The 12,633-nt window shown below is 29.8% G+C and overlaps 1 protein-coding gene across 1 annotated transcript; it reads left to right on the top strand.

Moving 5' to 3' along the window:
- Nucleotides 1-7,314: 7,314 nt before the first annotated feature.
- LOC108462378 (sulfate transporter 1.2-like) lies at nucleotides 7,315-10,620 on the top strand. Its single transcript, XM_017762330.1, has 13 exons — nucleotides 7,315-7,650; nucleotides 7,734-7,782; nucleotides 7,865-8,072; nucleotides 8,200-8,374; nucleotides 8,454-8,519; nucleotides 8,607-8,720; nucleotides 8,814-8,930; nucleotides 9,010-9,136; nucleotides 9,238-9,524; nucleotides 9,623-9,813; nucleotides 9,885-9,970; nucleotides 10,041-10,117; nucleotides 10,477-10,620. The coding sequence occupies exons 1-13, from the start codon at nucleotides 7,315-7,317 to the stop codon at nucleotides 10,618-10,620; spliced, it is 1,977 nt and encodes a 658-aa protein (XP_017617819.1).
- The last annotated feature ends 2,013 nt before the right edge of the window (nucleotides 10,621-12,633 follow it).

Below are 12,633 nucleotides of genomic sequence, written 5' to 3' on the forward strand. Positions count from 1 at the left end.
ATGTCGTGTCCTAACTTACTGGATGTGACATTTTATATTGTGAGACGAAAAGGTCTTTAACATTTGAGCATTTTCTTTACAATGAGGGATCGTATTTTAAATTCTTTCAAGTTTTCAAATTTTTGACACTAAGACACTAATTAATCAACTAGGTACCAATTTTGGGCGTATCGAGGGTGCTAATCCTTCCTTGTGCGTAACCGACTCCCGAACTCATTTTCTGATTTTCGTAGACCAAAAATTATCATTTTAGTAAATCTTAACTTTTATTAAAATGATTAATTTAAGGTGATCCGATCACACCTCATCAAAAAAGATTGGTGGCGACTCCTGTATTCGTTTTCATTTCCAAAAATCCAAGTCGATTCCCGTTTTTTCAAAAAAAAAATGGTTACGACACATGAAATATGGGTAGAAATGGAGAGAGCAAGTTACCGGGATTTCAAAAATACAAAGAGTATGAAAAACGGGGCTTGGGAGCACTTACTATTGAGCTTGGAAAGCTTGAAAACCCTAGCTATGGAAACCCTTGAAGTTTCGGCTGGACAAGGAAGAGAATGGGCTGATTTTGGTTCATTTTTCCCATTTTATTTCATTAAAATACCAAATGACCAAAATGCTCTTAAACCCTTTCTTTAAAATTCCATCCATGCAAGCTCATTTTTGTCCAAAAACTTAGAATTTGGGCAAACTACTTTCCCAGGCCTTCTAATTCATAACCCAAAGCAATTTTATACAAATTTATTCTAGAATTCAAGTTTTTCAATTTATTCAATTTAGTCCCTAATTTCCAATTGAACACTTTACTCAAATAATTTCTTCATGAAACTTTAACACATGCATATACTCATATTTTAGGCCTTATAATAATCATAAAGTAAATATTTTGATGTTGAATTTGTGGTCCCGAAACCACCATTCTGACTAGGCCCTATTTCAGGATGTTACAGTTTAACCTTACGAACTTACCTGTGTTGGATTGTAAAATTGGTAGTAGTTTAGGGACTGGTCGACTAATTTCCCTTTTTCTCATTAATCTATGAGCTCTTGATCTAGAATGTAACATTTTTCATTCATTAGCATATATTTCAATTTCAGTCCACTTCACAATTTATTCCCTTCAAGTTTCTAAATTACACAATTACCCTAACTTTTACAATTTTTACAATTTAGTCCCTCATCAATTAACTCATCAAATGAGCTAATTTTTCTCAATTAACACTTTATCTAACTATTATAAGCTATGACATAGCCTTTGATAAACAAAATTTAATACAAACCCTAAGATTTAATCTTTTTCACAATTTAGTCCTAAAATCAATTTCTATTGAATAAAATCATCATATAACAAAATTAAAACTAAAATCCATGTTAATTAATCATAAACATCCATAAATCATCAATGATAACTTTCAAAATTACCCATAGAATAAAAAACAATAAATTAAATAGTTAGACCTAATTGTAAAAGTCTTAAAAACACAAAAATTATAAGAAAAGAGCAAGAATTGAACTCAAATGATGAAAAAATATGAAAAACCAGCTTAGAGGACCTTGAATGGCATTTTCGGACTGAAAATTAGAAGCATAAATGTCTAGAATTCAATTTAGTCACTTGTTTTATTTTTAATTTTAACCAAATTACCATTTTGGCCTTAGTTCAACCTAATTTTGTTTATTTCTTCTACCCTTGTGCCGTTTCAGATATCTTCTTTGGGATAATTTTCCTTTTAAGTCCTCTCTCATTTAATACTTGAACCATTTAATCATTTTAGTAAGTTTTGCACCTTTTTTTCAATTTAGTCCTTTTTAATTAGTTAACTATCCAAATGTTAAAATTTCCTAACGAAACTTTAATACTAACTCAATGATACTATGTAAATACTTATAAAAATATTTACAGTTCAGTTTATAAAATTGAGGTCTCGATACCTCGGTTTCAAAACCAAATAATTTAATAAATATTTCTAAAGCACAAATCACTAATTCATAAACCTTCCTAAATTCATAATTTTCTAATTAACACTAAATAATAAAAATTTCAAACTCACTCTTCGGATTTAATGGTTTCGAACCACTGTTAACCACTGAAAATTAGGCTGTTATAGAAAGACACAACTCAAACATTCCCTTGAGTAAAGTTTCTCCAAAAAAAATCTTAACTTTAAAATATTTAAGTTTTTTAAAAAAATTAAAATGAAAAAAATCAAATTTAAGTTTCCAAAAGTTCCTTAACTTTTAAAAATTTAAGTTTTGTTTTTAAAAGTTTAAATTTGAAAATAAATCAAATTTAAATTTTTAAAAATTTTAAATTTCAAACATTTAATTCCATTCCATCCTCAAATTCTCGGGACTTGTTTAGTAAATTTTAAAATTTAATCTTTTAAAATACGATTTTGAAAATTGTAAAATATATCGATATAATTTTAAAAATAAAAATAATGAAAATTTTAATTAAGTTTTAGAAAAACTCAAATAATCAAAATAAAAATTTAATGAATTGAAAATTTTAATTATTAGAAACCATGAGAAAATGTCAAAAATTAGTGTATATAAACTCTAGAAAATTACCATAGTTTAAAAGTTACAAACATTAATAAAAATTCAATTAGTTGAAAGGAAATTAAATTAAGAAAATTCAAAAGAATTTAAAAATTTAATATATATTAAAATTTAATATTTTAAAAATATTTTTGCAAAAAATAAACAATATATAATTTAAGATTTTCTTACAATTTTAAAAATATAAAAATTAAATTAATATTCACTAAACTAACAATGGTCAAAGGTGGTAATTTTCTAAAATGTTTAATTTTTTATTCTTTTATAATTTTGAAAAAATTACGTCAGGTGTTGCATTCTACTTAGTACATTCTAATCGGGCCACAAGTCAATCGATTATTTAACATAATTGAAACTAAAGCAATTAATGGAATGTAACTTAAAATACCAATATGGGCAAATAAAAATTAATTACTAAAGTGTGAAAAATAGTAAATTTTAGGAGCCAAATCATGTTTTAAGCATTATAAAATATTTATTTATATTAATTTAATAAGTTATTCGACTTGAATTAACATTTTTGGTGGTGAAAAAACTTATGAACATCATTTAGACTACGTCGAGTTAGTTTTTAGTTAGGTTAAATCGGGTTTTAAAATTTTTTGAATTACTTAATGTATGAATCAATTTTGGTATTTATCATTTCAAATTCGAAATTTTAAAGATCTTACTATTTCATATTTGGATCATTCAAATTTTCCAATTAGATTTTCTTTAAATGGGTCATTAGAAGATTAACACTTAAGGCAATTAGGTCTAGGTTAAGTTAAACTAACTTCTTTTTTATAAGGAAATCAAATTAGGTCATGGGTGAACTTAAAAGTGCAAGGAGGGACCTGTTTCCTTTATTAAAATGGTACAATTCCATTTCTAGTACCTAGGTTAATAAGTAAATTTAAAATTTTTAGCATAAAATTATTATTTTGATCCCTCCAATAATTTATATTATTATGTTGACCTTAAAAAAAATTAAATTCACCTCTATAGATTCATATTAGTTAGATTGATTTTTCGAATTTGAATAAAAATTGATTGATGAACAAGATTTCAGGAGCATGGTAAAGCTACATCATTAAGTTGCAACTCTTTAACTTCTATATTTCAGATTAGGATAAACTACACCATTGATCATTAAATTATGGTTAAATTTTTATTTTGGTTACTTAACTAAAAATGTTACAATTTGGTCACTAAATTATTCAAAAGTTTTCATTCAAGTCACCAAACTGTTAAAATTGATTATATATGGCTTTCTATATTCGTACTCTATGCACCAATTGAAAATTCTCTTTCCTCTTCTTTTCTACAATTTAATTTTTATTCATAAAGCAACTTTAGACGTTACATATCTACAAACTAAAATTCAAACATTGTTTTTCTCTGATCTTTAACACTAATCATTAGATCAATTTGGATCTAAGATATGTTCTTCTTCTTGTCGATGGATACTGATCTACCGCACTAATCGTCAAATCGTCTATATATATATATATATATCATGGCATATTCCACATATTTTCAATCTAAACTTTTTATATAGAATTCAATAAAATGGGTGTATTTGAGAGGCTAGCATTACATCAAGACAAAAGGAAAAATACACTTTTCGTGGATGAAACAAAGCAATGTTTCTATTCTATAGCTAGCTTTTCAAAGGAGAACAACGCACACCACTTTCAGAAGCCATACATTTCTTTTCCATTGGTGCCATCTACTATTTATTTTTTTGTTTCTTTAAACATTTATATTAATAACTAATAACATCATTCTTCATTTTTTAATAAAATGAAAGATTTATAAATGAATTTTAATAATTTTATTATACATAATTACATAATATTGGGGTAAAATATATTAGTAGTCACTTAACTATTAATATATATTTTTATCATCCAACTATGATAGTTACAAAATAGTCATCTAACTATTCAATTTTGTCTTTTCTGGTTACTAGTTGACTAATGATAATAGCTTTTAAATTAACATAATAGTAACTTTAACTTTCAATATTTATGAATTATGTCGTTTAGTCTTAACCATAAACATTTACGCATTATGTAATTTTAATCTCTTTTTTGTTGTTTTACTTTTTGTGACATTTAAGTAAAATTGGTTCTATATTTTTCTTTTTTACATTTTTAGATTTTTATGATTATTTATTTATTTATTTATTATTAGCTTGACGGTTGAACTGGTTAAATCGAGAATTAGTGGTCTAACATGTTCAACCATCGGTTCGATTATTAAAATATTGAATATAATACTTTGAGATTGTACCACATCATCATTTATTTTTTATTTCTCAAACTTAGAGCATCACATCATCAAACTTTTAGAATTTTCAAGTTTAAATATCAAAATAGATCTAATTGTCAAGTTCAAGTATTAAAAGTGAATCAAAGAAAGATACATGTATCAAAGTAAATTTAATTGTCAAGTTTAAGAGCTAATGTTGATCTACCTGTGAAGTTTATTATCTCTTTATTTTTCACTATCATTAATAGAGTAGACTTTAAATGAATAACTATTTCCAAAAAAATATTCAAACGTGAACATGAACCTATTTGCTAAGTTGATATAAATGGGGTTTTAGAATGTACTACATTCTTAACCAGTGAACAGCTGTTTGAAAAGAAATAAAATATTTGTAAATTATAGGTAGGATTTAATTTAATTAATGTTGGGTACACCTTCATCATTGGGATTCACAAAAGGTTTTTAGTTTTTTATCCACATTATTTCATGAGTTAATTTGGTAATTGAATGGTTAAATTCTGTTTTTCTATTTTCTATTATACTCAATTTAATTTTTATATTTTAATTTAGTATAATTTAGTCCTTTATTTTTATAATGCAAATAGTTAATTTTTTAATTACTTTAATTAAAATAAAATGATGTTTTTAAATAAAATTTCATGTTAATATTTTAATCAAAATAATTAAAATTATTAACTATTTAAATTAATAATGATGAACAAAATATGTCAAATTAAAAAATATATATATTTTAAATTTGAACACAATAGAGGACCAAATCAAAATTTAACCTAACTAAAATCACAAGTGAATTATCGATAAGAAAAAAATCCACCATATAATTATTTTAGTTTTCTACATTTTATAATTAATTAGAAATTCAATATTTATATTTATCGATGGAAAATTGGACGAAATATAAAGAAAATGATTAATATGTAATAAAAATAAAAATAAAAAATTTATAAGAATGCCTACATGTTTAAGAACATCCTTACGACTCAAGCAATCTTCATAAAAGCATTAAAAACATCGTCATTTTATTAATTAATTTTAAAAAATGTTAAAAATATTTATTTATATTATTTATTGCATTTGTAATTTTGCATGCTTTCTCTACTTTTTTCTCTCTAATTTTTCAACCTTTTTTTGTTTGTAATTCCTTAAATAAAAGTTCATGAAGTGGTGCAGCAGTTTATATAAAGATTTCTCTGTTTAAGGAAAAAAAGTTCAAATTTATCTCTCTGTGTTTGTCTCAGATTCAATGAATCTGGACATGGTTTAATCTTCAATTCCTCATGTTGAGACATTAATATATATATAATGATGATGATGATGAATGCAAGCTTCGTGAATTGTAAGTAAAATTCCTTGGCACTCTTTCATTGTCAGAATTTTGTTCTTTGACTTTGCAACTCATACAAATGCTTTCTTTCCTTTTTTTTCTTTTGACAACTTGGCATGATGATTTCACTATGGATGGTGGTCATATAAAGTTATATATATTTTTTTCAATACTGAAAAGAACAATCTTTTAATTTGAGTGACTTTTTCTTTTATCCCTTTATTTGAGAATGTGGGGTTGTATATAGGTTTCATTTGTGTTCATGCTTCAGAGTTCATAGGATTAATGAATGAAATAAAATATTTGTTTTATGATTCTTTTAGAAAAGCTTAATCGAAACTCACTTTCAGTTTTTTACCTGTTTGATGATATTACCCTTAAGCTACTATGAACTTGTCAAGAGAATACAAAAGCTACCAAACTTGTTAAGGGTCTATAACTATTTGTTGATTAAAACATGGGCAGATTGTTGTGTTCTTTCTACCTGTTTGATGACATTACCAATCTGTTGTGTAGGACACTATTATTCTTAACTATTATACATGGACTTTCTTGAATATATATTTTGTGTCAATATTCTTTTTGCTTATCAAAATCTGAAATTAGATATCCCCTACTATGATGTAAAAGCCTTGTTGTAGCGGAAGAAATTAGGGGTAAGTTGGCTATTTGACTTTTATAGGCCTTAACCAGTGAAGCACCAACTCACAAAGTCAACACTAAACAAATGATATGGTTTATGTTGATTATGCAAATATAATTAATGATTCAACATGGATGATCCCCTTTCAAGTACTACCAAAACAACTGTTATATTCAACTTGTCAAAGTTTATGAATGTAGAATAGATGAGAGCTAGATTCATTTTCTTGCATGAAAAAGTCTCCTTTTTGACATTAAACAGTTCAGAAAATATGGCTCCTTGAACTCTTATAAATAGCATCTCTCCCCTTCTATGGTCATCAATTAGCTGCATTGATCAAATTAGACCTTTTTATGTTAGTATGTTTACTTACATGCATTTATGTTCCTTAAGTTCAATATGATTAAAATTGAACTGTTATGTACTAGGCTGCTAGTGTTTTCTTTACAGGTCTTCTTATGAATAACTACTTCAAAACATGTAGGTCATAAACTAATCTCTAGACGGAATGAGTCACCGAGTCGCTGATGAGCTTGGCTACAAGGATATGGATAACATCAGTGCTGCTTCATCACGTCACAACTCGGAGAATTTGCCATATGTTCACAAGGTGGGGGTACCCCCTAAGCAAAATCTGCTGAAAGAAATTGCAGGCACCGTGAAGGAAACTTTCTTCGCCGATGATCCTTTACGCCAGTTTAAGGATCAACCGAGGTCGAGAAAGCTTGTGCTAGTCTTCCAAGCACTGTTTCCTATTTTTGAATGGGGAAGGAACTATAGCCTTTCTAAATTCAAAGGTGACTTGATTGCTGGACTTACCATTGCAAGTCTTTGCATACCACAGGTATCCCTGTCTGCGAGTTAATGTAGTTGAATTTTCCATTTTTCTTCTTCTTTTTGTTTCTAATATACTGTAATTTACATCAGGACATTGGATACGCAAAGCTTGCCAATCTCGACCCCCAATATGGATTGTGTAACCTTCTTTCTACTTATTAAGATTGTATTTCCATGGTGGAGTGGGAGGGAATCATACTGATTTTCGGATTGCATTGCAGATAGTAGCTTTGTTCCACCTCTTATTTATGCATTCATGGGAAGCTCACGGGATATCGCTATTGGACCGGTGGCTGTGGTGTCTCTCTTGCTTGGTACTCTCCTGCAGAATGAGATCGACCCATCTGAAAATCCGGTGGACTACCTACGCCTTGCATTCACAGCTACATTCTTTGCTGGTATCACTCAATTCACACTTGGATTTTTCAGGTAATATAGCCAATGCCTTATGACTTATCAAGTACCTGTTTTGCTCTATCCTTTGAATGTTTCATCATTATGGTGAAAATCCGGGTTTAGATTGTATATGCTGAATGGTTGGTGTGATCAATTTCAGGCTAGGATTCTTGATAGACTTCCTATCTCATGCTGCCATTGTTGGCTTCATGGCTGGTGCTGCTATCACCATTGCCCTTCAACAACTTAAGGGTCTGCTCGGCATAAAAAAGTTTACGAAGAAAACTGATATTGTCTCCGTTATGCGCTCAGCTTGGAGTGCAGCACATCATGGTGTAAGTGATTACTATCATACTTTTGAGGCATTGAACATGTTTGAATTCGGGTAATCGTAATGGAAACTTTGTTTTACAGTGGAATTGGGAAACTATACTAATAGGAATGTCCTTCCTGGCCTTCCTCTTGGTCGCAAAATACATTGTAAGATCGTAGTTCGTAATTTTTTCGTTCATCGTATATGTAGAAAGCTTTCTTCATGTAATCATGACGCTGTATGAAACTGAGCAGGGGAAAAAGAAGAAGAAACTATTTTGGGTGCCGGCAATTGCTCCGTTGATTTCGGTTGTCCTTTCCACCTTTTTCGTGTACATCACACGAGCTGACAAGCATGGTGTTCAGATTGTATGCATAATCCTTTCTTCTTTTCGATTTATTTACGAGCCTTGGCTTGTTGCAAAAGTAATGAAGATTCATTTTCACAATGTTTATCTTCAGGTGAAACATATTAGGAGGGGAATCAACCCATCATCTTTGAATGAAATATTTTTCTCTGGAGAATATCTTGCCAAAGGTTTCAGAATAGGTGTTTTAGCTGGTATGATTGCATTGACGGTATGCAAATCCAGCCCCCTTTTTCCTCGATTTTACTTAAGGAGATTAGATCGTAATAGCCGTGTCTTTCATCTTTTAGGAAGCTGTGGCAATTGGAAGAACATTTGCTTCCATGAAGGACTACCAGTTGGATGGAAACAAGGAAATGGTAGCATTGGGAACAATGAATGTCGTCGGTTCGATGACATCTTGTTACGTGGCCACAGGTAAGAAAACAGAAAGTCATATCCGTCACGATTCATCACCTCTTTCCGATTTATATAATCAAATAAATGTTCCAATATCAATCATCTACATGCTTGTGCAGGATCCTTCTCTCGCTCGGCAGTAAACTACATGGCTGGATGCAATACTGCGGCATCTAATATCGTGATGTCCTCTGTCGTGCTACTAACATTGGAACTCATAACTCCATTATTCAAGTACACTCCAAATGCAATACTTGCTTCCATCATTATATCTGCGGTGATTAGCTTAGTAGACATTGAAGCAATGACCCTAATATGGAAGATCGATAAGTTCGACTTTGTTGCTTGTATGGGAGCCTTCTTTGGCGTCGTTTTCTCTTCCGTCGAGATCGGCCTTTTAATAGCGGTGAGGAACATAAGTAGACTGTTGACATATTCTTAAAGTTTTTTTTATTGATTTGCCACACATATCCACCTATATGATCCATGTTGTTGTCGCAACAGGTCTCAATATCGTTCGCGAAAATCCTCTTACAAGTTACAAGACCTCGAACCGCGGTTCTCGGAAAGATCCCGAGGACTACGGTCTATAGAAACATCCTTCAATATCCAGCTGCAACGAAAGTTCCTGGCATACTCATTGTTAGAGTTGATTCTGCAATTTACTTTTCCAACTCCAACTATGTAAAAGAAAGGTTAGCTTTTCCACATACATAAAGTAACAAAAAGGATGTATAGACATTGACAAACTGCAAACTTTTTGCAGGATTTTGAGATGGCTGGCTGATGAAGAAGAACAACTAAAAGAAAGTTCCCGACCTGGAGTCCAGTATCTCATCGTCGAAATGTCACGTAAGCTGTCTTCGATTTTTCGTTTTCCGGGTTCATCGAACTGTCACTTACTTTATACATTCTTTTTCAGCCGTTACTGACATTGACACTAGTGGCATACATGCCATGGAAGAGTTACTCAGAAGCCTTGAGAAGAGAGATGTTAAGGTAACATAGATCAAGATTAAACTCAAAATATTTGTAATGGCATCCATGCCATACATGCTTTTTACTAAGTACTATCGTTCATGCATCAGACATGCCATACATTAAACTGAGTACTATTGTTCATGTATCATACATCATGCATGGCATACATTAAACTAAGTACTATTGTTCATGAATCATACATGCCATACATTAAGCCAAGTACTATTGTCCATGAATTATACATTCTTTTTGCATCATCCATGCCATGCATACTTTAACTCAATACTACTGTTCATGCATCATACATCATACATCATACGTGCCATACATTAAACTAAGTACTATTGTTCATGCATCATAATACATTCTTTTTGCAGCTTGTTTTGGCAAATCCAGGGCCAGTTGTGGTTGACAAGCTCCATGCATCAAAGTTTCATGAGATGATAGGGGAAGATAGGATCTTCCTCACCGTGGAAGATGCAATTGTAACATGTGCTCCAAAAATGGATTTGGAACCATAAGTTACTGTCGAATTGAATCAGAATTCAAGTTATTAGACACAGTTCGATTCACAAGATCACACAAAGAAGCTTGTCAGCGCAAAATTCAAAAAATATTCATATTGAAAAAAATGGAAAAAATAAGATTGAATGTCGAGAGTAAATAGATATTATACGGGATTGTGATTCAACAAAATTTGTAAAAATGTAAAATTTACTAGAGGGTTTTCTTGATTATTTTCCGATTTTCCTTCAATGGGGGCATTGGGAATTTTTTTACATTTTCCTTTATTTACATACATGCCAAGTGAATTTACTTAACTTTCCACTCAATTAATGAATAAACACTACTTTTCTCTAACTTACTTTCATTGATCATAGATAATGTGTCTTTTTTTAAGTCCATACCCTAAATCCCCATCGAAATGTTAATTAATTAATTTATTGATATAATATTTGCTTAACAATGGTTGTTGATCTTCCATGGTTGCAAATTGTGGTGAATATCGAAATATAATTAAGAGTAGTACAAACTCCAACTTAATACATATTGTCTTTTTAACAAAAGAGGCAAATGGAACCTTATATAATTTTTCATCAATCAATTGACCAATTTCTTGCTCAATTAGTGAACAAACACCATTTCATTGTCATAATTCGTTCCTTTAAATTAAACATTAAATCTACTTACTTTCATGGATTGTTAATAAAATTTATGATTTCTCTTCAATCCAACAAAGCAATATAGCTAACTCCCTAACGAAATAAAATGGGCTTTTATTAATTCAAATATCCTGTCCAAGTAATAAATTATATGAAAATAATAATATTAATAAGTTAATTTTATTTCAAATAATCAATAGTAGTTTAGATATCTTAACCAAGTAATTCGGTTTTCTTTTGTACCTCAAATTTGAATTGCATAGAATCAAAACATAAGAAAAATCATGTCATCAACTTTTATATATTATTATTTCGTAACGAATTTGAGCCAACCATTTGATATTCATCATCACTGCAAGGCGAAGCCAGCGGGCTGGCATGGCCCCACCCCCCTAAAATATAAAATTATTATTTAAGCTCTCAATTTTTTAAAAAAATTTTAAATTAGTAAAGGTAAAATTACACTTTGGCCCCTCAAAATTATAAAAATTTTATTTAATGTTTTACAAATTATAAAGGTATAAACTATAAAAAATTAAAATTTCATCTAGCCACCTAAAAAATTTTTCTAGCTTCGCCCCTGCATAACTGATCTTTTGTTGCTAAATGAAGCATAGAAATATCTAAACATTATTACCACTATTATCAATTACATTCATGTAAAAGTAATGTTATTTCATGCTTTTCTCGACGTCGCCTTTTGTTAGCAGATTTCACATAATTTCCATGTCGCAATCTTGTTGTAGCGTCAACTAGAATCGAAGAAGTTTCAATATGGGGTTAGACCCATGAGAACATACAACAATTGATCTATCTTGGTAAACTAAATTGCGCATATGCTCCCCTAGAGTTTCATTTTTCTAACTTTCACTTTATGTCCCTACGATTTTCTTTTCACTGAAATTTAAAACTTTGTGCACTATATCAGGTTATGGGTTTTATTTTTAAATTTTTTTTCTCTTTTTGTTACTAGATCATTAATTAATTTAAGTTCACATCATCCTTTGAAATAAACCTGTCGGAAAAAATTACTTTTATGAGAACTTTAAGGCATATTCTCAATAAGTAAAAAAGGAGAGTTGATTCATAAAATTATGATTCCATATTCTACTCCATGAGACCTTTACAACAATATATCACATGCTCAAAATGGTTGAGTGATGAAAGAGAAATTGATGCTCAAAATAAGCTACTTAGAAATATTGTTGAGGAAAAGTAAAGATTTAGATCTCACATTGGTTAGATACAAGTGTGAGATATGTTTATAAGGACCTGTATTTTATTTTGTTGGATAGTTTAGTTGGATTTCATTAGAGTAATATAATTAATTAAAACAGATAATAGGTTTTGTTAAATTGACACAAACCCTCC

This window comes from Gossypium arboreum, chromosome 13 (genome assembly GCF_025698485.1).
Source record: "Gossypium arboreum isolate Shixiya-1 chromosome 13, ASM2569848v2, whole genome shotgun sequence".
Lineage (NCBI taxonomy): Eukaryota > Viridiplantae > Streptophyta > Magnoliopsida > Malvales > Malvaceae > Gossypium > Gossypium arboreum.

Excerpts from the sequence above, each read along its gene's own strand:
- LOC108462378 (XM_017762330.1), top strand. The coding sequence starts at position 7,315 with ATGAGTCACCGAGTCGCTGATGAGCTTGGCTACAAGGATATGGATAAC. Across the intron at positions 7,651-7,733 it reads CAAGTCTTTGCATACCACAG|GACATTGGATACGCAAAGCT; the intron begins GTATCCCTGTCT and ends AATTTACATCAG. Across the intron at positions 8,375-8,453 it reads GGAGTGCAGCACATCATGGT|TGGAATTGGGAAACTATACT; the intron begins GTAAGTGATTAC and ends TTTGTTTTACAG.